Source organism: Salmo trutta, chromosome 22 (assembly GCF_901001165.1).
Source record: "Salmo trutta chromosome 22, fSalTru1.1, whole genome shotgun sequence".
Classification (NCBI taxonomy): domain Eukaryota; kingdom Metazoa; phylum Chordata; class Actinopteri; order Salmoniformes; family Salmonidae; genus Salmo; species Salmo trutta.
In genome coordinates this window covers 23668405-23694760 of record NC_042978.1, presented here as the reverse complement: position 1 = coordinate 23694760, position 26356 = coordinate 23668405, and the positions used below count along the sequence as shown (strand labels likewise).

Genomic DNA, 26356 nt, shown 5'->3' with positions numbered 1-26356 from the left:
AAGCCATTTTGCCACAACTTTGGAAGTATGCTTGGGGTCATTGTCCATTTGGAAGACCATTTGCGACCAAGCTTTAACTTCCTGACTGATGTCTTGAGATGTTGCTTCAATATATCCACATAATGTTCCTTCCTCAAGATGCCATCTATTTTGTGAAGTGCACCACTTCCCTCCTGCAGCAAAGTACCCCCACAACATGATGCTGCCACCCCCGTGCTTCACGGTTGAGATGGTGTTCTTCGGTTTGCAAGCCTCTCCCTTTTTCCTCCAAACATAACGATGGTCAAACAGTGGCCAAACAGTTCTATTTTTGTTTAATCAGACGAGAGGACATTTCTCCAAAAGTACGATCTTTATCCCCATGTGCAGTTGCAAACCGTAGTCTGGCTTTTTTATGGCAGTTTTGGAGCAGTGGCTTCTTCTTTGCTGTGCGGCCTTTCAGGTTCTGTTGATATAGGACTTGTTTTACTGTGGTTATAGATACTTTTGTACCTGTTTCCTCCAGCATCTTCACAAGGTCCTTTGCTGTTGTTCTGGGATTGATTTGCACTTTTCACACCAAAGTACATTCATCTCTAGGAGACAGAACGCGTCTCCTTCCTGAGTGTTATGACGGCTGCATGGTCCCATGGTGTTTATACTTGCGTACTATTGTTTATACAGATGAACGTGGTACCTTCAGGCGTTTGGAAATTGCTCCCAAGGATGAACCAGACTTGTGGAGGTCTACAATTGTTTTTCTGAGGTCTTGGTTGATTTTTTTTGATTTTCCCATGATGTCAAGCAAAGAGGCACTGAATTTGAAGGTAGGCCTTGAAATACATCCACAGGTACACCTCCAATTGACTCAAATGATGTCAATTAGCCTATCAGAAGCTTCTAAAGCCATTACATAATTTTCTGGAATTTTCCAAGCTGTTTAAAGGCACAGTCAACTTAGTGTATGTAAACTTCTGACCCACTGGAATTGCGATACAGTGAATTATAAGTGAAATAATCTGTCTGTAAACAATAGTTGGAAAAATTACTTATGTCATGGACAAAGTAGATGTCCTAACCGACTTGCCAAAACTATAGTTTTTTAACAAGAAATTTGTGGTGGTTGAAAAACGAGTTTTAATGACTCCAACATAAGTGTATGTAAACTTCCGACTTCAACTGTATGTAAACATTATTAAAGTGGCATTATTAAAGTGACTAGTTATCCATTTATTAAAGTGGCCAATGATTTCGAGTCTGTATGTAGGCAGCATACTCTCTGTGTCAGTGATGTGTTATGCTCGAACCACTCAGTTTCCCACCACAAAACACCAGATAAAGAGTAGAACCAGGTCACCTGCTTTTATTCTATGATTTGACTATTAGATGTTCAATGTTTCTTTTGACATAAAAAAAGGAATAGTTTCGTCATATTAAAACGAGAGTTCAGTTCTCGTAACAGGGTTGACAGTTTTTTTTATTTCATTAAAATGAATCACATTAAATAAATAATAATATTCAGAAATGACTTTGTCAAAGCAACAAAATAGCTAGGGATTTACAATAATGATGTAAACTTGGATACATTTTGGGGTTAAGTGGGTTAAAGTCACAGAGGGTGCATGGAGGGACATGTGAAAATGCTGAATTTTGGCACTTTAGAAAGTCTTTATTCATATTAAACATAGGCTGTATTGAATTCTCCATGCGTTTTATATTAAAGGGCACGTCATTGAATATAACATGCTAAAAGTCAATATTGGTGCGCAATTTCTACCTAAAATATAAAAGGGACGCAAAAGGCACTAATTTCAACTATTTTGTTGATCCATCCTCAGGTTTCTCCTATCACGGCCAAACTCTGTAACTGTTTTAAAATCACGATTGGCCTCATGGTGAAATACCTGAGCGGTGTCCTTCCTCTCCAGCAACTAAGATAGGAAAGACACCTGTATCTTTGTAGTTGTAATGGGTACGTGTTGGTGGCAAGGAAGTCAGGCGCAGGAGAATCGAACTTGGTATAAACGGAGTTGTTTAATCAGTGCTTCACAAAACTCCAAAACCAAAATTACAAAATAATAAAAAAGTGGGTACAAAACCCGTCACACACCAACACATAATACACAAACATACAATCAAACAATCTCCGACAAGGACATGAGGGGAAACCGAGGGTTAAATACACAACATGTAATTGATGGGATTGGAACCAGGTGTGAAGGAAGACAAGACAAAACCAATGGAAAATGAAAAATGGATCAGTGATGGCTAGAAGGTGGGTGACGTCGACCGCCGAACACCGCCCGAACAAGGAGAGGGACCGACTTCTGCGGAAGTCAAGACAGTAGTGACTGGTTGTATCAATACATCATCCAAAGACTAATTCATAACTTCACCATGTCTGCTTTTTAAAAATGTTTGGCCCTTTTACAAATCGGTGCTCTTCTTTTGCGAGGTATTGGAAAATCTCCCTGGTCTTGTGGTTGAATTTGTGCTTGAAACTCACTACTCAACTGAGGGACCTTACAGTTAATTGTATGTGTGGGGTACAGAGATGGGGTAGTCATTAAAAAATCATGTAAACCAAGGGTATTCCATCGTAAATCCACGGACCCTTAGGGGTACTACAGGTACAGCAAGGGATCCGCAAAAACATATATATTTTTTATTAGTGTGATTTTTCCCCCAATGTTTTGATAAATATCGCTACATTTTACATTGACGTCATTTAGCACTCTTATTCAGAGCGACTTAAAGGAGAAATTTGGGTTAAGTGCCTTGTTCAAGGGCACATAGATTTTTCAACTAGTCAGCTCGGGGATTCAAACCAGCAACCTTTCGGTTACTGCCTCAATGCTCTTAACCACTAGGCTACCTGCTAGAAACAACAGAAAATAGGAGAATATCTTATTTCTAATGATGTCAACTTTATTTCTCAACTCTTAATATTGAGCAAATTATACTCATTGTAGTCAATTACACTCACTGGAGTTTCTGACATAGGCTTTGGAAAAAAACTCACGCAAATTGGCTACCAGTGTGGCAAGTGCCGCTGGCTACTGGTAAGCTTTCTTGACTTGGACATATATTTTTGCCAACACATGGTTAGTCTTTGTTTAACCAGGTAAACAGCTGATCTTAGCGAAAATGTGTTCTAGCTAATAGGCCTTGCTACCAAGGACTGTGGGCTCTCCTTCTCTGTCAATCACCACATCCTCATCGGCAGACTCAATAGCCTTGGTTTCTCCAATGATTGCCTCGCCTGGTTCACCAACTACTTCTCTGATAGAGTTCAATGTGTCAAATCGGATGGCCTGTTGTCCGGTCCTCTGGCAGTCTCTATGGGGGTGCCACAGGGTTCAATTCTTGGGCCGACTCTCTTCTCTGTATACATCAATGATGTCGCTCTTGCTGCTGGTGAGTCTCTGATCCACCTCTACGCAGACGACACCATTCTGTATACTTCTGGCCCTTCTTTGGACACTGTGTTAACAACCCTCCAGACGAGCTTCAATGCCATACAACTCTCCTTCCGTGGCCTCCAACTGCTCTTAAATACAAGTAAAACTAAATGCATGCTCTTCAACCGATCGCTGCCTGCACCTGTCCGCCCGTCCAGCATCATTATTCCGGACGGTTCTGACTTAGAATATGTGGACAACTACAAATACCTAGGTGTCTGGTTAGACTGTAAGCTCTCCTTCCAGACTCACATCAAACATCTCCAATCCAAAGTTAAATCTAGAATTGGCTTCCTATTTCGCAACAAAGCATCCTTCACTCATGCTGCCAAACATACCCTCGTAAAACTGGCCATACTACCGATCCTCGACTTCGGCAATGTTATTTACAAAATAGCCTCCAATACCCTACAAAATAAACTGGATGCAGTCTATCACAGTGTCATCCGTTTTGTCACCAAAGCCCCATATACTACCCACCACTGCGACCTGTACGCTCTCGTTGGCTGGCCCTCACTTCATACTCGTCACCAAACCCACTGGCTCCAGGTCATCTACAAGACCCTGCTAGGTAAAGTCCACCCTTATCTCCGCTCACTGGTCACCATAGCAGCACCCACCTGTAGCACGCGCTCCAGCAGGTATATCTCTCTGGTCACCCCCAAAGCCAATTCCTCCTTTGGCCGTCTCTCCTTCCAGTTCTCTGCTGCCAATGACTGGAACGAACTACAAAAATCTCTGAAACTGGAAACACTTATCTCCCTCACTAGCTTTAAGCACCAGCTGTCAGAGCAGCTCACAGATCACTGCACCTGTACATAGCCCATCTATAATTTAGCCCATACAACTACCTCTTCCATACTCTATTTATTTATTTATTTTGCTCCTTTGCACCCCATTATTTCTATTTCTACTTCCACTGCAAATCTAATATTCCAGAGTTTTACTTGCTATATTGTATTTACTTTTCCACCATGGCCTTTTTTGCCTTTACCTCCCTTATCTCACCTCATTTGCTCACATTGTATATAGACTTATTTTTCTACTGTATTATTGACTGTATGTTTGTTTTACTCCATGTGTAACTCTGTGTTGTTGTATGCGTCAAACTGCTTTGCTTTATCTTAGCCAGGTCGCAATTGTAAATGAGAACTTGGTCTCAACTTGCCTACCTGGTGAAATAAATAAATAAAATAAAAATTCTCCGTGGCCGACGTGAGTAAGATATTTAAACGTGTTAACCCTCGCAAGGCTGCCGGCCCAGACGGCATCCCCAGCCCGTCCTCAGAGCATGCGCAGACCAGCTGGCTGGTGTGTTTACGGACATATTCAATCTCTCCCTATCGGAGTCTGCTGTCCCCACATCTTCAAGACGGCAACCATTGTTCCTGTACCCAAGAATGCAAAGGTAAATTAACTAAATGACTATCGCCCCGTAGCACTCACTTCTGTCATCATGAAGTGCTTTGAGAGACTAGTCAAGGATCATATCACCTCCACCTTACCTGTCACCCTAAACCCACTTCAATTTGCTTATCGCCCCGATAGGTCCACAGATGATGCAATCGCCATCACACTGCACACTGCCATATCCCATCTGGACAAGAGGAATACCTATGTAAGAATACTGTTCATTGACTACAGCTCAGCATTCAACACCATAGTACCCTCCAACCTCAACATTAAACTTGAGGCCCTGGGTCTCAACCCCGCCCTGTGTAATTTGGTCCTGGACTTTCTGACGGGCCGCCCCCAGGTGGTGAGGGTAGGAAACAACATCTCCACTTCGCTGATCCTCAACACTGGGGCTCCACAAGGGTGTGTGCTCAGCACCCTCCGTAGTACTCCCTGTTCACCCATGACTGCGTGGCCATGCACGCCTCCAACTCAATCATCAAGTTTACAGACGACACAACAGTAGTAGGCTTGATTACCAACAATGACGAGACAGCCTACAGGGAGGAGCTGAGGGCTCTCGGAGTGTGGTGTTAGGAAAACAACCTCTCGCTCAACGTCAACAAAACAAAGGAGATGATCGTGGACATCAGGAAACAGCAGAGGGAGCACCCCCCTATCCACATCGATGGGACAGCAGTGGAGAAGGTGGAAAGTTTTAGGTTCCTCTGCGTACACATCACGGAAAAACTGAAATGGTCCACCCACACAGACAATGTAGTGAAGAAGGCACAACAGCGCCTCTTCAACCTCAGGAGGCTGAAGAAATTTGGCTTGTCACCTAAAACCCTCACAAACTTTTATAGGTGCACAATTGAGGGCCTTCTGAGTGGCACAGTGGTCTAAGGCACTGCATCGCAGTGCTAGGTGTGCCACTAGAGATTCTGGGTTTGAGCCCAGGCTCTGTCGCAGCCGGCTGCGACCGGGAGACCCATGGGCCAGCGCACAATTGGCCCAGCGTAATCCAAGTTAGTGGAGGGTTTGGCCGGCAGGGATGTCCTTGTCCCGACTTTTGTGGCGGGCCGGGCGCAGTGCACGCTGACACGGTCGCCAGGTGTATGGTGACCGGTGTACGGTGTGTACGGCTGGATTGTGTTTCGGAGAACGCACGGCTCTCGACCTTCGCCTCTCCCGAGTCCGTACGGGAGTTGCAGCGATGAGACAAGCCTGTAACTACCGATTGGATACCACAAAATTGGGGAGAAACAGGGGTAAAAAAAAAAGATGCACAATTGAGAGCTTTCTGTCAGGCTGAATCACCTCCTGGTATGGCAAATGCACCGCCCACAACCACAGGGCTCTCCAGAGGGTGGTGGGGTCTGCACAACACATCACCGGGGGCAAACTACCTGCCCTCCAGGACACCTACAGCACCCGATGTCACAGGAAGGCCAAAAAGATCATCAAGGACAACAACCACCCAAGCCACTGCCTGTTCACCCCACTAACATCCAGAAGGCAAAGTCAGTACAGGTGCATCAAAGCTGGGACCGAGAGACTGAAAAACAGCTTCTTTCTCAAGGCCATCAGACTGTTAAACAGCCATCACTAACACAGAGAGGCTGCTGCCTACATACAGACTTGAAATCATTGGCCATTTTAATAAAGTGGATCACTAGTCACTTTAATAATGTTTACATATCTTGCATTACTCATCTCATATGTATATACTGTATTTTATGCCATCTATTGCATCTTGCCTATGTCGCTCGGTCATTGCTCATCCATATATTTATATGTATATATTCTTATTCCATTCCTTTACTTAGATTTGTGTGTATTGGGTAGTTGTGGAATTGTTAGATTACTTGTTAGATATTGCTGCACTGTCGGAACTAGAAGCACAAGCATTTCGCTACACTCACAATAACATCTACTAACCATGTGTATGTGACCAATAGCATTTGATTTGATTTGAGGCTATGTTAGAGTTCACACTTTCAACTATAATGTAGGGAGGTCAAAATAATGAAAAACTATTTACAAAATCTAATAATTAAAAAATGTTGATTACTTCCACTTGCCATTATCATTCACCTGATGATAAGACAAGACGTGAGAAAAAAACCTGTTTGCTAATATATGATGGGGTCCCTGGGTCACTGGTTTTACATCAGGTGTAATGTAAACCATTATTATTGCAGACAGACTGAGTCCATGCAACTTATTATGTGATTTGTTAAGCAAATTTTTACTCCTGCACTTATTTAAGCTTGTCTTAACAGAGGGGTTGAATACTTATTGACTCAAGCCATTTCAGCTTTTTATTTTTATTTCACTTGTAAAAACTTCTAAAAATGTAATTCCACTTTGACATTATGGGGTATTGTGTGTAAATTCAGGCTGTATCGCAACAAAATGTGGAAAAAGTCAAGGGGTGTGAATACTTTCTGAAGGCACTGTATGTTTATTTAAGCCTGTGTTTCTTCAAGCAGCACTCATTCAAATGAATGCATCACTGTGCTGCTAGAAGCAGCACTCTTTGACCTGTCCTGATCAAATACACAGTAGCATTACAGTAAGCTTCTGTTCTCCACTGTGGGAAAATAATGTGCACCAGAATTGCAGAATTGATCTGAACTGCATAACCATGGGAGCATATTTATGGTTGTAGTGAAGCTGCATACCTTACCTGGGGATGCTAGTCAGATATGTGACAACATTCTGGAAGTCCTCGTCTAGGAGGTCGCCGAAGCCTGAGTATTCAGGGAAGGTGATGATGGGGGCGCCATCTTTCCCTCTTCCTCCTGCACACATAGGGTTACATCAATAGATTGACAGAAATGTGTCCATTGTGTTACATTCATTCATTTACACCAGGCTTCTACAGTAAAATAAATATTTATTTGGATAAAAAACGACATTCTGCTGTTTCAGATCTGATGGGTGACTTTATATCAATAGAAAAGTTATATTTCTACTAATCAACCACAAGGTGGTGGCATTGGGCTAATGTCAGCACAAATTCGGATTTGATCATTTTTTTGCCAGAAGTCATGATTGAATCAAAACGTATATGAAACATGAAACTAAATAAGTTTGATGAGTGAAAATGTTGATATGACAATCTAAATGAAGAAATAAGAGGAGAGATGTACATTTCAAATAATCAAATTTGTCTTACTAAATCCTGAAACAAATGAAGCAATCAGAGGCAGCCATAATATAATCCATGATCCTATATCTCTCCAATCAGATATTTATCAGTCAAAGTGTATCACTATGAGAAAGCATAGTGGAACAGCAAGTCACCCTATATCTAAAGTGTTCCTCCTCACTCATGATCATGCCCCAGTGCCTGCATTCCTGAGTGGAGATAGGAGTATAGAGGTTGGCCTTATGAAATAGATTTTAGGGTGAATTCTCAACTTCAAAACAGTTCAGTTTGGGATGACAGAGGGGAACTGCTGTAAATTGCACCTCATCTGCCTGAGGCAGTCTGATTTTCTATCTGAGGCACCCCTGAGTCTGGACACTTACATTATTTGGACATACACTGCTCTTATTCTGGAGGAGCACGTCAGGAAATGCTGCCTTTCATATTAGTGGTGAGGTAACTGTAGCTCTTTACTTTTACTGACTAACTTTTTCCCTTCCTAACTCCTCCTCTTCCTTCTTCTCTCTGTCTCTCAGTTCTAAAAATGTACTAACACTGAAGCAAATCACATAGACAAGCATAACAGCCTCCTCCCAAACTCAGATGTCTTTGTGCTAAAAGCAGCATGTAGTTTATTTCCTGTGCCATCTCATCTGCCATCCATCCCACTGGGTGACAACTCATCTATCAGTCTTCCCAGCCAGACACATCCAATTATTTACCTGCATATGGCAGAAAAAACCACCACAGGGAATCCTCACATATGTCAGGGCTTCTGTTGCCTACCTCTCTCACTGACAACAGTACACCAGATAACAATCAGAGCTGTACAATACTGCCCTGTCTAGAAAGCTCAACTCAGCATCACCTCATCAGGTATAAGGTAAGTAATGCAGAAATAATGCTTCTATAGGTGTGGAGGTAATACTGGAATAACGTCAACAGCGAGGTGGCCTTTGCTTGTAACCAGTGGCGTAAAGTACAGTACTTAAGTAAAAATACTTTAAAGTACTACTTAAGTAGTTTTTTTGAGTAAGTAGTATTTTACTGGGTGACTTTCACTTTTACTTGAGTCATTTTCTATTAAGGCATCTTTACTTTTACTCAAGTATGACATTTGGGTACTTTTTCCACCACTGCTTGTGACTCTGTCAGGTATCAGCATCACAATATGGAGAAAAGGAATGGAGACCAATGTTTTAAAATCGTACAAAACAACCCAAGTGACCTTGAGAATAAAAACAGGCTTGCTGTGTAGATAATTAAATATACTTGTGCTTTTTCCACAGTAAAATGACATAAGTTTGAAAACTAGCTTTGCTGAGCCAGGGTTTTTGGAGTAAGACACCAGCTTGGCAGGATCGCAGCTGGCTGACCCTTGGTGGTTTGACATGGGTCGGAAAGAATGGAAACAATCCCTGTGGAGCCAGAGGCTGTGGCGTAGAGCTCCCGTCCAATCAACCTGGTCTCAGGGCAATTCGTTGGATTTGGATCTTTTACTCCATTTATATTACGTTACGTTAGGTTACATTATGAATGGAATAGCGGTTCTACAATATCATAGGAATTGGAGGACGTATCATATACGTCTCACCCGGTCATACAATAGCTTAAGAATTGGATGATGTAATTTATCATACATCTTGGGGGATGTATAGTATTATCTGTCTTTCTCTGAGATCAAGTTGCTTGTTTCAACAAAGGAGAATGACTGGGAGAATTTACATTGGTAGTTAGGAGAACTAACAACAAAGGTTAGGATCATTTATGTAAAAGGTTAGGAAAACTACTAAAACGACAAACGTTAGGAGAATTTACGTAGCAGTTTAGGTGAAATGGGTCAAGGTTAGAATAAGGGTTAGCTAAAATGCTACAGTTGTTCCCGACGCGACTCCAACACCAACCTTTGGATTGCTAGACGGTCGCGGTATACATCCACACATCTTCCCTGACCAGCCTCCCTACTTTTGTTTCTGTCTAAAGTAACTAGACCATTAGTACATATCATATGTCTTGGAGGTGCTTAGAAATATGCATAGTATGTTTTGTGTAGTATGGCTCTGAGGCCAGGCTAGCCCAATAACTACCAACAACTCCCTCTGTTACTGTTCCAGCTTAGGCCCTGCACCTCTGTTCATGTCGCCACTACTCTTCTATGTCTCCGGTAACTCAAAAGGTGGCTATGGCAGAAGTTTAAGACACATTTATTTGGGTTTAGGGGAAATAAAACCGAGATGGTAAAAGGTTTGAGAGAGTCTTCAGACTGAGGTGATCTGTGAGTGTACGGACATGATTTAGTGGACTCAATATTCTCAAATACATGTTAATAATAATGTATAGTATGTACACAGTCATTGCTTCTGCATCCCAACTTAACTGAATAGAAAAAGTGGCCAATTTATCCACTCTGAACAAAGCTCATGAATATGGCCAGAGAGACAAAGACATCCTGCCAGGAAATGGTTCATGGTGTAATGTGATAATGCTGTTATTGTTCTGGAACAGACCATGGAGCAGACCAGACCTCTCTACTGTCTGAGACAGGAAGTGATTAAGAGGCAATCCTATTGATCAGTAGTTAAAAGGTTCAAGTCCGGTCACAACTCAATCATGTCTTAACGTCAACAATGGAAATGGCCTTTAATTCATAACGGATATGACAAATGTATTTTTTCTGATCGTGATCAAAATGAATTAACAAACTTTACATTGTGCTGTTCTGTATAACTGTAAAGTATATATGATCACCTCTGACTAAAATGTGATTATTTTGTCATTCCCATATTTGCTCCTTCGCAAAGGGAGAGGAACTCAAATGTCTGCCCGTCTGTGTGTGAGGGAAGTAGGGATAAGGAGAGGAGACGGAGGCCTAGCTACGTACCTGAGAGCAGGGCAAACTGCCGATGCAGCTGCTCTATGATGTCGACGGCAAGCAGGGGCCTGATCTCCTGCTGCATGATCTCATCTGGGGAGGGAGAGGAAAACAACAGGGAGAAAACTTCCAGTCAGCAATCACAATATCATAGGAATGTATAGGAAAGAGAGCAGCATTAAACAACAGCGTACAATGTGTCCCCACAAATCAAGCCCTGCGGCCATACACTGGCCCAGTCATCATCGGTGGACAATCCATCCACATGTCTGACAGGTCAGTATGACCTGTGGAAAATGAGGCCAAGGCACGGCTCTGGACATTTCCACAAATCAAATCAAATTTTATTGGTCACATACACATGGTTAGCAGATGTTAATGCGAGTGTAGTGAAATGCTTGTGGTGGTGTAGGTGTCCTGGAGGGCAGGTAGTTTGCCCCCGGTGATGGGTTGTGCAGACCTCAGAGAGCCTTACGGTTGTGGGTGGAGCAGTTGCCATACCAGGCGGTGATACAGCCTGACAGGATGCTCTCGATTGTGCATCTGTAAAAGTTTGCGAGTGTTTTTGGTGACAAGCCAAATTTCTTCAGCCTCTTGAGGTTGAAGAGGCGCTGTTGCGCCTTCTTCACCACGCTGTCTGTGTGGGTGGACCATTTCAGTTTGTCCGTGATGTGTACGCGGAGGAACTTAAAACTTTCCATCTTCTCCACTGCTCTCCCGTCGATGTGGATAGGGGGGTGCTCCCTCTCTGCTGTTTCCTGAAGTCCACGATCATCTCCTTTGTTTTGTTGACGTTGAGTGAGGTTATTTTCCTGACACCACACTCCGAGGGCCCTCACCTCCTCCCTGTAGGCCGTCTCGTCGTTGTTGGTAATCAAGCCTACCACTGTAGTGTCGTCTGTAAACTTGATGATTGAGTTGGAGGCGTGCATGGCCACGCAGTCATGGGTGAACAGGGAGGACAGTAGAGGGCTTAGAAAGCATCCTTGTGGGGCCCCAGTGTTGAGGATCAGCGGGGTGGAGATGTTGTTTCCTACCCTCACTACCTGGGGGAGTCCCGTCAGAAAGTCCAGGACCCAGTTGCACAGGGCGGGGTCGAGACCCAGGGTCTCGAGCTTAATGACGAGTTTGGAGGGTACTATGGTGTTAAACGCTGAGCTGTAGTCGATGAACAGCATTCTTACATAGGTATTCCTCTTGTCCAGATGGGTTAGGGCAGTGTGCAGTGTGATTGCGATTGCGTCGTCTGTGGACCTATTGGGGCGGTAAGCAAATTGGAGTGGGTCTAAGGTGTCAGGTAGGGTGGAGGTGATATGATCCTTGACTAGTCTCTCAAAGCACAGTGTCTGTTCTCTTGCTAACAGTGGTCTCCATGTCTACCACTGCCCCTCGCAGTCAATACCTTTAGCTGTGAACACAGATCTTTGTGTGCCTTCATTCAATTTCCATTACAAGCTTCTGTAGCTACTGTATCCCTACTTTCAGACATATGTTTCTTTCATTGTGTTGTTCTTGGAAGACTCAGTAGCCATTCTGGATGCTTGGAGGGGAGGGGGGAGGGTTAATGAAGCTTCATCACTCTCTGCCTTAATAGTTTGGTATCACCCTGAAGCACACTGCAGCTAGCTTTCCACTGTGAACAAAACACCCTCTGTCTGGCCACGGTATAAAGGAGTGCATTACAACAGACTACACTTTATCAAAGACTGAGCGAGCTTTGAGTGGGTCTTGCAGCCAGGGCTATAGATAGCACAGAGAGCCTCACAGAAGCATGTTTCTACTGTATGGAAGTTGTAAGCTGTAGTGTTGTCATGGTACCAGCAACTTCAAGTCTCCACAGGGATTTGGTCCATTGTTTGGTATCAAGGCCAAATTACATTGACAGTATTATTCTTAGCATGTTACCTCATTTACACATATTTCCACGGCTCTTTTTACGACAATATACTAAAACGTGTGCATCACAGTACACACACACACACACAAACCTGCACGCATGCGCGCGGACACACACATACATCCTCCCTCAGCAGAGTGGTGGCGAGAGGAAGGAGGATCTGCGTCTGGGAGCATGTTAACACGCTAACTCCAGATCTTATCATCCTGCTGCAGGAATCCCAGCCTCAGACATGTAAGTAAATCACAAAGCCAGGTCTCATAATGGCCTCTGCAGGCTTCAGAGAAAGGTCACAGCATTCACTTCTAGAGGAACAGCATGCAGAGCACAAAGACACAACCCACCCTCCTGCCTCCATCCTGCCAGCTACAGGCTCTGGAAGGAATTAGCTCTCCAAGAACATATACATAAATAATATGACATAATACTGAATTGAATATTAAAAAAAACAGCAAGATCACAAAACAAGATCACAATGGTCAGTCTTGTTCTTTGGCGTCGCAGAGCAAACAATGGAAAAATGCATGATCAAATTCTATTGACTAAATACCAAAAAGCATTATAGTATACAGTAATAAAAAACAGCACAACAACACATTGATTCTAGTTACTGGAATGCTATTGGTTGTATGCTATTGTGATCTGACCAGAAGAAAGTCCAGTTCTTCCAGGTTTTCTATATCACGTGGTGAGGGAAAACTCCTGGGCCTAGTCAGTCATATGTTTAGTCTGGTGGGTGTGTTGATTCTGTGGCAGGTTGTGCCAGCAACATGTGGAGACACCATGGATTAATGCCATGGCAACACAGAGGGGCACCGTCCTCTGTTCTCCACACACCTCATCAAACCTCATCCCAGTGTCCACCTTGTCCTAGGCAGCCTTCAGCCTTCTGCTCCAATTCATCAGGTTTAATGAGCAGAAACACACACATTCACTCTCAGCCACAGTCACACATCTACTGGAAATGAGGACTTTAAGTACATACCATATTTCCCCTTAACTAAGCTGTGTGGCATACTGTATGGATGTATTATTGTGATGTGTCGTTAATAGGGCACATTAAAGATTGTCAATCGCACAAGGTTCAAAGTGCAATGCAATATTGTAAAATATGGACCTAGAGTTTAAGTCGGAAGTTTACATACACCTTAGCCAAATGCATTTAAACTTAGTTTTTCACAATTCCTGACATTTAATCCTAGTAAAAATTCCCTGTCTTAGTTCAGTTAGGATCACCACTTTATTTTAAGAATGTGAAATGTCAGAATAATAGTTGTCCTTTTCCTGCCTCATGATGCCATCTATTTTGTGAAGTACATCAGTCCCTCCTGCAGCAAAGCACCCCCACAACATGATGCTGCCACCCCCGTGCTTCACGGTTGGGATGGTGTTCTTCAGATTGCAAGCCTCCCCATTTTCCTCCAAACATAACAATGGTCATTATGGCCAAACAGTTCCATTTTTGTTTCATCAGTCCAGAGGACCTTTCTCTGGAAAGTACGATCTTTGTCCCCATGTGCAGTTGCAAACTGTAGTCTGGCTTTTCTATGGCAGTTTTGGAGCAGTGGCTTCTTCCTTGCTGAGCGGCCTTTCAGGTTCTGTCGACATAGGACTCGTTTTACTGTGGATATAGATACTTTTGTACCTGTTTCCTCCAGTATCTTCACAAGGTCCTTTGCTGTTGTTCTGGGATTGATATGCACTTTTCACACCAAAGTACATTCATCTCTAGGAGACAGAACGCGTCTCCTTCCTGAGCGGTATGACGGCTGCGTGGTCCCATGGTATTTATACTTGAGTACTATTGTTTGTACAGATGAATGTGGTACCTTCAGGCATTTGGAAATTGCTTCCAAGGATGAACTTGTGGACGTCTACAATTGTTTTTCTGAGGTCTTGGCTGATTTTTTTAGATTTTCCCATGATGTCAAGCAAAGAGGCACTGTGTTTGAAGGTAGGCCTTGAAATACATCCACAGGTACACCTCCAATTGACTCAAATGATGTCAATTAGCCTATCAGAAGCTCCTCAAGCCATGACATCATTTTCTGGAATTTTCCAAGCTGTTTAAAGGCACAGTCAACTTAGTGTATGTAAACTTCTGACCCACTGGAATTGTGATACAGTGATAAGTGAAATAATCTGTCTGTAAACAATTGTTGGAAAAATTACTTGTGTCATGGACAAAGTAGATGTCCTAACCGACTTGCCAAAACTATAGTTTGTTAACAAGAAATTTGTGGAGTGGTTAAAAAATGAGTTTTAATGACTCCAACCTAAGTGTATGTAAACTTCCGACTTCAACTGTATTTGACTGACAACAATAAAGCTATAACTACCCTAAACTTTTAGGATTCCCATTGTAGAGTACTGTATGCTTGGTGCAGATCAGGGCACCAGTTACTCTCTCTGGAAAGTAGATAATTTCTTCAAATACATTTTTAACCTCAATAACCTAGATGGAGTCCAACCAACCAGGTGCTTTACCTTTTTTTCATTAGCTATGGTGAATATTAGGACAATGTGCGAGGTCCGAGAATTCCCTAAATCAAGTATCCTACTTCACTTTACCCTACTTTCCCTCTAAATCGATTTATACAAAGGCTAAAAAATGCATCATTGCTTAGCCTACAAATGAACAACAAGGCTGTTATGAAATAATGAGTAGAGGACAGGATACCAAACACAAAGCAATTGCAACACATGTTATATATTTGTAGCCTACATAAGGTTTATAACACAACAATCTAATTGTCACACCCGGCCGCCATCAGAAAATCACAAAATCCTGAAGCACAGTTGCATCTCCCGCACAGAAAACTGCAAAACAATTGAGGCATTTTTTCCCTGAGCATTAGCTATGGACAGACGGGCAAGAGTCCCTTGAGCTCCTCAGAAGACACTTGAGAATATATCAACCTCTTGATATTCTGTTGTAATGGAAATAAAGTCTAGGACACAACAAATGTGTCTCTCTGTTTGGCATGTAAACACCCTATAGCTCCCGACAGAGAGCCAGCGAGCGAGGGGAGTATCAATACCTTACCTATGACATGTCTGGTTCTCTTCATCATAGCGCCACGATAGTCGGGTGTGAACAGAGAGAAGTCACACTAATCCAGGCGACAGAGGTAAATCACACCAGTAGAACTTAGTCCAGACTTGCTTTTCTACCATTATCATCCCTTTCTTCTCTTCAGACTTCCTGAGTAACAACACAGACAGACAGGCAGACACACACACACACACTCCTACACTCCCTCCCCCCATTTACACACACCAAAACACACACACGCACCCACCCATCTCGTACAGTTTTTTCTAAGGAAGCAGTGCGTCCGAGTCTTTTGTCACTTTTTCCAGCCCTAGCTGCTTCACGCAGCTCCAGTCTAACCTCTCACAAGGCTCTCTCAGAACATAGCAACCATACAAGCAACCTATCAGGACATCAGGGAGGAGGGAGGGAGATCATAAACACACTGCTTACTGCCTCTTTAAGTGGGGGGCAGCCCCAAACATTTAACTACATACTTTTGAAAGAATGAAGAGAGAGAGAGAGCGAGAAGATCCCTTCAACATCATCCCTCTTCATTAAAGTCACACGCTGACCGTGCACCCCTCTCTAATCTGACTCTGTCTTTCTCTGTCCTTTCTGTGGTTGACTGAACATGACACCCCCCGCCCCTCCCTCCTCTGAGTCCTCCCCCTTGTCAGAGCAGCTGGCTGAGAGTACAGGGGTGTTTATGGTCCTAGAGGAAGCATGTCCCAAAACACCGGTGGCAGCTACTGAGGCATTGTATGTTAAATAAGCAGCTTCCCTTCCCATTAGATTCTAAAATAGTGAGATTCACTGAAACATGTCCAGTTTGCCAGGTGAAATGTGTTACAATGGTCTCAAAAAGGTCAAAGGACAACTTGAAAAACATTCTCTTTTGTAAATCCGATTAAACGTTTTATGTCCCTTAATTTAATATTCAATTTGAGGACACATTATATCACTTACAAAACATATGTCCATGCAATCTGAATCCATGTCAAGGTTTATACTTAAAATCCTACCATTGATTGTGTAAACAAGCTTTCTCCCCCCACCCAACGAGAGCAGCTTATCGTAACTAAGAGAGCTCGTTAGGAGACGAGGCCCCCTGCATGACGGGGGTAAGAGAAAGCACCAGTAGATCTGCTATAATGGGATAATTAGCTGTGTGCTTAATAATTTGGAGGGTCAACAGCAATCTACAGCAGGGAGGTCAGCTGTGTCTGAACGGGTAGACGGGCTGCTGTGTCTGCCCTGCCGACCTGCCTGAGCCACCATGTATCTCACACACAGTGTTACAGGGTTACGTAACAAGAGACCATTATTGAGGACAGGATAAGGAGACAGCCAATTGTTCAGAAGGAGAGTGCAAATCAATGTTGATGACAACATTTCCCACTGTTCTCTTCCAAACAGAAGACACAAGTAACACATACACTCTAGATTCTTGTGTGAAAAACAAAGCCTACAATCTCCACCACATATAGCCTAAATGCCACACATTCATCACACTTTCTCTCCACACTTTCCTTGTAGAATATGAACCCCTTAGTTGAGAAATTGAGCCCTGGGGTGAGAAGTTCATCCCTTTAACAAAATCTGTCCTCCAGGAGAGGACAGGGTGGCAGGTAGCCTAGCGATTAAGAACGTTGGGCCAGTAACCGAAAGTACGCTGGTTTGAATAACCAAGCCGACAAGGTGAAAAATCTGGCGATGTGTCCTTGAGCAAGGCACTTAACCCTAATTGCTCATGTAAGTCACTCTGGATAAGAGCATCTGTTAAATGACTAAAATATCAATGTTACATGAGGAGCCCTCCTAATGAGCAACTTAAAGCAGAGGACTATTTAACGAAAAGCATCAGGGACCACAGCACTGTTTTTCGAGCTCCCCTAACATTAACATGTGACTGTAAAGACGCCCAGCCAACCAGGCCTGAGCATCCCATAATGTTCCTTATCCAGTTGGATCCCTGCTACACGACCTCCACCCACACAGAGACACACACACACATGCGCGCAAACACATACAGGTGTGTCCATGTGGAGTAATACGTTTCTCAAAATCCACATTTAACACAGAAGCCCAATCAAATTACACACATAACGTATTGTATAAAAATAGTCCAGCCTTGTGATTTTAATGTCATTTTATAGTGGTTGAAACAGCCTCTCCAGAACAAAAGTTCTGTCTTAACTAATGGCACATGAGAAGCTGTGACCAACACTCCATGCTGAGCAGAGCAGGAGCCCATAAAACAAAGTGAGGTAGTGTTTTTGGAAGAACTAGGCCAAGCATCTCTCCACCACCACCCTCCATTGGCCCAGTGGGGGAGGGGAAGCCCTCACGCTCATTCTGACATACACACAATGGTGTAAGCTAATAACACAGGGAGAATACAACACCGCTAATATTTCTCTCTCTCTAAGAAGAACATCAAACATCATCTTTGATACAATATGTGGTAAGTACTCTCTATCATTGAGTATTCAAACTACCTAACATGATGTAGTTGGTAGAATTGATTGTGTTTATATAAAGAAATCCTCCCTGTACTCCATTTGACTTATACATCAAATGAAATGTTATTTCTCACATGCGCAGAGTACAAAAGGTGTAGACTTTACCGTGAAATGCTTACTTATGGGCCCTTTTCCAAAAATGCAGAGTTAAAAAGACAAATTTGCAAAAAACAAAACAGGAAATAGTAACACAAAATAACAAGACTATATACAAGGAGTACCGGTATCAAGTCACCTGTACATACAGTTTACAATAACATGGCATTGCCAGGGTCCTAGATCTACAAACACTCCTGATGTAATCTCCTACAATATTGTTGGAGAGGAAGTCTGGATATAGCAGTTATTTTGGTTCGGAATTCCAGATACGTCCAAAAGAGCACGTTTCCCATTGACACTCAGGAAAAGGGCAGCCGTGCAAGAAAACAATAAAAGGATGTGTCAGAAAGGTCCATTTATCTCCCAATAACAAACCTCACCTAGTGGTGAATATCAAATGAAAGCGAAGCCAACACTGCCTCCAAAACCAACACAAGATTGAAGAGATGTCATAACATGGAAGGCTACTGTACATATACAGCTACCATAGGAAAACAAAACCATGTATGTTCCCAGGTATGTTCCTGACAGTATGCTCCTAGGAGACAAAGGGGGAGGCGGGCATGGGGGCCAGACCAAACCAAAGGTATGTTGTCATGACGGTTTGATTACAAGGGGCAAGGTTTTGGGAGACAATGGGAGTCTGGTTGTGTTTGAGCCCTTTGAAAGTTGAATGAGCCCCAGCTGTGTTATAATCTGGACTTCAGGTGGAGGGAATACCAACCAACCAACCAAATGGAAAGATAGGGCTGAAAATAGGGACTTTGATCATACATTTTATGCTAACATTCATATGGTAACTTGTCCTAGGAACAGAACTAATGGACGTCATTATAGTGCTAAGAGCAGAAAGGATATCTAAGGAAGAGATGCCAAGGTCATGTGATGGTCATTATGGTTTCAGTCATACATTCAGGACATTAAGATGGATTCCCCATTCTCTTATTAACAATCAAATACTTCTTGGAATTTCCACCCTGGCAGTTACAGAAACTGCTGTTTGGCTTTTCCTTTGTTCAGACTAAATATAATTTTATCAGAAAGACCTTTGGAAACAGCCAGTCCAGGAACAAGAAAAAGGGAAACAGATCCTCACTTGAATGTACCCAAACAATTTAATTACATTTCAATCTTTAGATCCACATACAGCGCATTCGGAAAGTGTTCAGACCCCTTGACTTTTTCCACATTTTGTTATGTTACAGCCATATTCTAAAATGGATTTAATTTGTTAAAATCCTTAGCAACCTTCACACAATGACAAAGAGAAATACAGAAATACCTTATTTACATAAGTATACAGACCCTTTGCTATGAGACTCAAAATTGATCTCAGGTGCATCCTGTTTCCATTAATTATCCTTGAGATGTTTCTACAACTTGATTGGAGTCCAGCTGTGGTAAATTCAATTGATTGGACATGATTTGGAAAGGCACACACCTGTCTATATAAGATCTCACAGTTGACAGTACATGTCAGAGCAAAAACCAAGCCATGAGGTCGAAGGAAATGTCCGTAGAGCTCTGAGACAGGATTGTGTCGAGGCACAGATCTTGGTAAGGGTACCAAAACATTTCTGCAGCATTGAAGATCTCCTAGAACACAGTAGCCTCCATCATTCGAAATGGAATAAGTTTGGAAACACCAAGACTCTTCCTAGAGCTGGCCGCCCAGCCAAACTGAGCAATCGGGGGAGAAGGCCCTTGGTCAGGGAGGTGACCAGGAACCTAATGGTCACTCTGACAAAGCTTTAGAGTTCCTTTGTGGAGATGGGAGAACCTTCCAGAAGGACAATCATCTCTGCAGCACTCCATCTATAACAACACAGGGAGAGAACCAGATGCAGACACCAGAGGCAGATGGTTAGAGTCTCTGATATTTGTTGAAAAACAAGGGGCAGGCAAGAGGCAGGTCGAGGACAGTCAGAAGTTCATAAACCAGGTCAGAGTCCAGAAGGTACAGGGCGGCAAGCATGCTCGAGGTCAGGGCAGGCTGAATGGTCAGGCAGGTACAGTGTCAGGGCAGGCAAAGGGTCAGAACGAGGAGAACTAGAAAAACAGAGACTATCAAAAACAGGAGCACGGACAAACACGCTGGTTGACTTGACAAGACTAACTGGCGACAGACAGAAGACACCGGGATAAATACACAGGGAATAATGGGAACAAATGGGAGACACCTGGTGGGGGGTGGAGACAAGCACAAGACAGGTGAAACAGATCAGGGTGTGACACCACCAATCAGGCCTTTATGGTAGAGTGGCCAGACGGAAGCCACTCCTCAGTAAAAGACACATGACAGCCCGCTTGGAGTTTGCCAAAAGGCAACTAAAGACTCTCAGACTATGAGAAACAAGATTCTCTGGTCTGATGAAACCAAGATTGAACTCTTTGGCCTGAATGCCAAGCGTCACGTCTGGAGGAAACCTGGCACCGTCTCTACGGTGAAGCATGGTGATGCAGCATCATACTGTGGGGATGTTTTTCAGCGTGAGGGACTGGGAGACTAGTCAGGATCGCGGGAAAGACGAACAGAGCAAAGTACAGAGAGATCCTTGATTAAAAACCTGATCCAGTACTCAGGACCTCAGACTGGGATGAAGGTTCACCTTCCAACAGGACAACGACCCTAAGCACACAGCCAAGATAATGCAGAAGTGGCTTCAGGACAAGTCTCTGAATGTCCTTGAGTGGCCCAGCCAGAGCCCGGACTTGAACCCAATCGAACATCTCTGGAGAGACCTGAAAATTGCTGTGCAGCGATGCTCCCCATCCAACCTCACAGAGTTGAAAGGATCTGCTGAGAAGAATGGGAGAAACTCCCCAAATACAGGTGTGCCAAGCTTGTAGTGTGACTCCCAAGAAGACTCAAGGCTATAATCTCTGCCAAAGGTGCTTCAACAAAGTATTGAATAAAGGGTCTGAATACTTATGTAAATATATTTCAGTAAACTTTCCTAAAAACCAGTGTTTGCTTTGTCATTATGGGGTATTGTGTGTAGATTGATTAGGGGAAAAAACTAATGAATTCATTTTAGAATAAGGCTTTAATGTAACAAAATGTTGAAAAAGTCAAGGGGTCTGAATACTTTCCGAATGCACTGTATTTTCAAGGCTCAGCAGCTAACTGGACACCATATGGAGAAGTGACTGACAAATGATGTACATTCCATTCTCGGGATAATCACACATAAGAGAGGGTGCATGTCTACACATTATGTGTCAGAGTGAGTAGGCTGAGCATGCGCACACACACGCACGCACACACACACACACACACACTATAAAAAGACAGGCACTGAGGGTTTGTGGGACCTTGTAAGGTTTTACAAAAACTGCTATCAACGGCTTCTGGGTAGGTTATTTTGTGACATCATTCAACTTTGAGGAATACTGCCAGCTAGTCTTTTTCCACACATTTAAAAAAGTCAGACAGGACAGCTTTATCCAACCATAGACACACGCCGATTCAGATTTTGGAATAAAAACCTGAAGCTATTTTTTCTGCTGTCATTGCCACTTCTCCACAGAAGGAAACAATCAAAATGGTGCATGCTTGCATGTTATAAGACATGTTCTACTCAGTATTCTTTCAAAGGTAGTTGTGATGTGGAGCTTTTCTATCCTGGACAATGAAAGCCATTTGACATGCAGATAGTGTATGCCAGGTTGCTTTCCTATCTGAGAAGGTGACAACTGCCTATTCATAAATGCATCAGTCTAATAATATTAGAAGGAAAGGCACACCACAGATAGCAGCTGCAGACTAATGAAATCTCACCAAAGCATTAACATATAGCAGGGCCTTTAACATTAACATATAGCAGGGCCTTAGCAGATCAACATCAATCAACTACCTGACAGATCCCCACTTGTCTTTTCCTAATAGCACTGACTTCGCTGATAACTACTTTATTGAAGTAAAATGCTCTTACTACAACTGTGATATGTGGTTGTCTCATCTAGCTATCTTAAGATGAATGCATTGCACTAAGGATAAGAGTGTCTACTAAATTAGTAAAATAAAACGTCAAATGGCAGGTGGATGGAGCAAGGGAGAGGAACTGAGGAGGAGGGTGAGAGGGAAGAGAGGGAGGACATACTTCTGGCTGACTCGTGTGCCACCCGCACGCCGGACACTGCGAAGGGATGGTCTGGTACCGCGGAGAGCCGTCCATCATCCCACCACAGCAGAGCATCTAAATATCTGCACCAGTCATCTCTAATATAGAGTCTGAGTGTGTGTGTTTGTGTGCAAGGGGTGGCTTTCCTGCACAGCAGCCTGTGTAGTTCCTTCCTACTCAGTGCCTAGTATAGCCAAGGTCAGTCCAGACTTCAGCTCAGGGAGACAGTAGGGAGACGGTAGGGAGACGGTAGGGAGACAGTAGGGAGACAGTAGGGAGACGGGGACAGACAGAACTCTGAGTGGCTACCAGATCGTCACTCTCCTCCCAGGTTTAGAGCTCCTGAATCCCCCCCGGTCTGCTATTCATGTCCCCTGGACACTCTTCTCTTACAGTGCCTTGCATCTGATAGCCCGGTCTCTCAGAGCAGCACAACTCTAACACACACATACTGCATACAGTACACACACACCAGGTCCCCTGCCAGCCTCTACCACCACAAGTATTTCTCTTCAGTCCAGGGAGGCAGTGAGCTGCTGCCTCTGACCTCTGCCTAGGTCTCTTCCCTCCACTTCCCTCTCTTTGTCAGGCACATGCAACAGAGAATAATCACAAACCCTTCTTAGCTAACCTCTATCAAAGCTCAGGTGACTTCACACTCAGGTGAGAATCTAACAGTGAAATGCACCATCACTGTGAAGCACAACATGGAAACATAGAAGCAATGGAAACTGAAAAAGAACTCTGTCATACATTCCAATGTGAATTTATAGGGCATTTTGAACTACTAGCTCTATTCGTAACAAGGTTCCCACAAGGTGTTCACAGGGTAATCACCGTCCTTTCTGAACGTCTTCAGCCTGTAAGCACACAGAACTCCTTACTCAAGACGTCACAAGGAAACACCACTCAATCACCAGCCCCTACCTACTGCTATCTACTGAGCAGGCTTCTCCAGTACCACAACTAGCATACATCTGTTTCACACCACTCATAGGCAAAATAACCATAGGAGCCAGACCTGTATGAGTGTCAAACACACAGAAAATGTCCATGAAGGTTTAAAGTAGATAATCCAGTCACTTACACATAACTGAGCCCATGGTGAGGTCTTTCTGTCTGGACCAGACCGACAGTCCTGCCCTGAGGACTCCAGCTGTGGTATGGAGAGCCGCGCAGAGCACCGCAGAGCAGATTCCTTCCTGTGTGTGTTTCTGTGAGTGTGTGGGTGCATGTGTATGTGTTCTGTCAGGGCTCTCGCCAGCAGTCTGAGTTGAAGTCTTGTGACCAGTGGAGCTCAGGAGACTGGCATAGTTTACACAAATCTCCTCAACAATGTCCTGAGGCACTGGGGGCTTCCCTTTCCTCCCCCACCCTGCCCGACATTCAGCCGTTGTGCTGTGTGGCCACCGTGCGTCAAGAACCCACCACAGCTTTTCCTCCTTCTGGCTGTAGCTCATTCACTGGCCTGGCCTTGTCTCGGAAGCACTTTCTCACCCCTCCCTCCCAAGACACTCTCAGTGGACAAGGGTATGTATCACATGAGAATAAACACACAAGAATATTATCAGTTATACTCAGTCATACTGTATCTAAGTTAAACCCATGGGCATGGCAGTTATTTGTTTGTTTATTTGTTTATTCAGATCCTCATTAGCTTTTGCAGAAGCAGCAGCTACTCTTCCTGGGGTCCACAAAAATCACAAAACAGCAACAAAACACTAATACACTGATAGACAAGGACAGTCACACAAATGTAAAATACAACGATATACAAACAATACAACAACACAAATGATGTGTGTGTTGGAGTGTGTGCATGTGTTTGTGTGTCCCCTCAAATTTAGGGGGCTAAGTTTGTAGAACTGCTATTTGCAAAAAAGAAAGAGAAATCCTACTACTCCAATATAACTTTTTTACACCACACAGCATACTGTAACAACTGAAGAGGCAAAGGAGTTACCAACCATTACATCAAAATGTGTCATTTTAGTGTCCAAGCAAACACCAATGTGTGATACTGTAGCCTTGATGTTTGTCACAGGAAATTGTAACCAGTGGGCTTCCTGTCTTTAAAGAGATATAACACACAGGTCTGTATCTTAAAGCTTACCTTTCCACTGGCTGATAAACATATATTACTCTCGCTAGCTAATATTAATACACTAGTCTATTCAGGGAGAAGTTTATTGACATGATATGCCTTTTTTAGCATTAGTGTTTACCTCTGCATGCCCCAACAATACACTTTAACAACAATAGACCACAGCTCAGTCCACAAAGATGGCTTGTTCTGTCACAGCTCAAACATTCCGTATAGCGCACATATCACATCAGGTGATATGCCACTTTTTGCATATAATGTAAAGAAGTGAAATGTCCCAGCTTTCTTTTTAGATGACTTTGAGATAAGTCTCCACAGCCTACGTTCATAGAGCTGGTCTCTCAAGCTGAGAGAATGGCAGGGTCCAGACTCCTATTCCCTAGTGTTGTAGCGGTGGAGCGATTACTTCATGTGAGTAGAACTATCCTTAGTTCAGATCAACAGTATGATTTTGAATCACTATATTGACAGAATCTATTTTAAACCACTATGCTAATGAAACAGCACGAAAGACTACAAAAGCAGCAACTCCTGCAAGCATATTATAACAACATTTGCACTGTTTGTTTTTCAACTTAAGGGCAAGGAGTAAATTACATCATATGACATCACCATGTTTCTCTGTCAGCAGAAGGAGGGATGACCTTTACCATTGGGACATGTGCTCTAAAAACAGAAAAACAGGAACAAGATGCTGGCATATAAGAAGTCTGGATCTGGAGATCACACTTCCCATTTCCACGTCCTCTGCAGCCCTCCCTGAACCATGACCTATTCAGTTCTGAAGCCTGATCAGCCGGCCAGCCCTTACCATCACCCATGGTTGACATCAACGAATCACAGGGCTATACGCCTGCACTATAAGCCTGCACTGCATGGGTCCAATGTTTGCAGTAAGGCCACATTATACTAGTGTCACTGGCATCTGGCAGTCACTCCTCCCTCCAGAGAAAACACACACACACACATACAAACACACACACACAAGGATGGTGAGGATTAGTACTGTATATGTGAGCTCTGACCAGCACCATGCTGGTAGTCAAGAGGTCCAGGGTCACACACACTGAGTCAGATAACCACATGTAACCGGTGTGAAATGGCTAGCTAGTCAGCGGGGTGCGCGCTAATAGCGTTTCAATCGGTGACGTCACTCGCTCTGAGACCTTGAAGTAGTTGTTTCCCTTGCTCAGCAAGGGTCGCGGCTTTTGTGGAGCGATAGGTAACGATGCTTCGAGGGTGTCAGTTGTTGATGTGTGCAGAGGGTCCCTGGTTCGAGCCCAGGTTGGGGCGAAACTGTTACACACATACAGTGTCTTATCTCTTCCTGCTATTGTAATGAGGCTCGCACATGTATGTTGTCATGTCAACACAAAGTCACCCTGTTTTTAAAAGATAGATATTGGATGGTTCATCTGGTCCTCTTCACAAGTAGTACATGACTAAATTACAATCGAGTCCGTCAAGTCCAAATAGCATATATTTACCTTCCCTTTGTTGATTTATCTGACAGGAACAACCCTACCCAGTCTGAAAAAACATTGTTAAAATATGTGAAAACATCATGAAAAAAGATAGTTTCAGCACCATTTAATAATAAATTAGCAGTATGTTGTCCCACATTCAGAGCTGTTGTAAACATCTGGTCTATTATCTGATGTATAAATTGTTAGTGCTGTGAACCTCAGTTACCAGGGCAGGAGCAGAGA

General features: G+C 43.4%; 1 protein-coding gene across 2 annotated transcripts in view; it reads right to left on the bottom strand.

Annotated features, from left to right (window-relative positions):
* mcf2l2 (MCF.2 cell line derived transforming sequence-like 2) overlaps positions 1 to 26356 on the bottom strand; it is a 131508-nt gene that overhangs the window by 99209 nt on the left and 5943 nt on the right. For both annotated transcript variants that reach the window (XM_029707320.1, XM_029707321.1), the window contains exons 2-3: positions 10874 to 10957; positions 7528 to 7642 (exon numbers count right to left, since the gene is read on the bottom strand). In XM_029707320.1, the coding sequence (XP_029563180.1) occupies positions 7528 to 7642; positions 10874 to 10957 (199 nt within the window). The remainder of the gene's footprint in view (positions 1 to 7527; positions 7643 to 10873; positions 10958 to 26356) is intronic.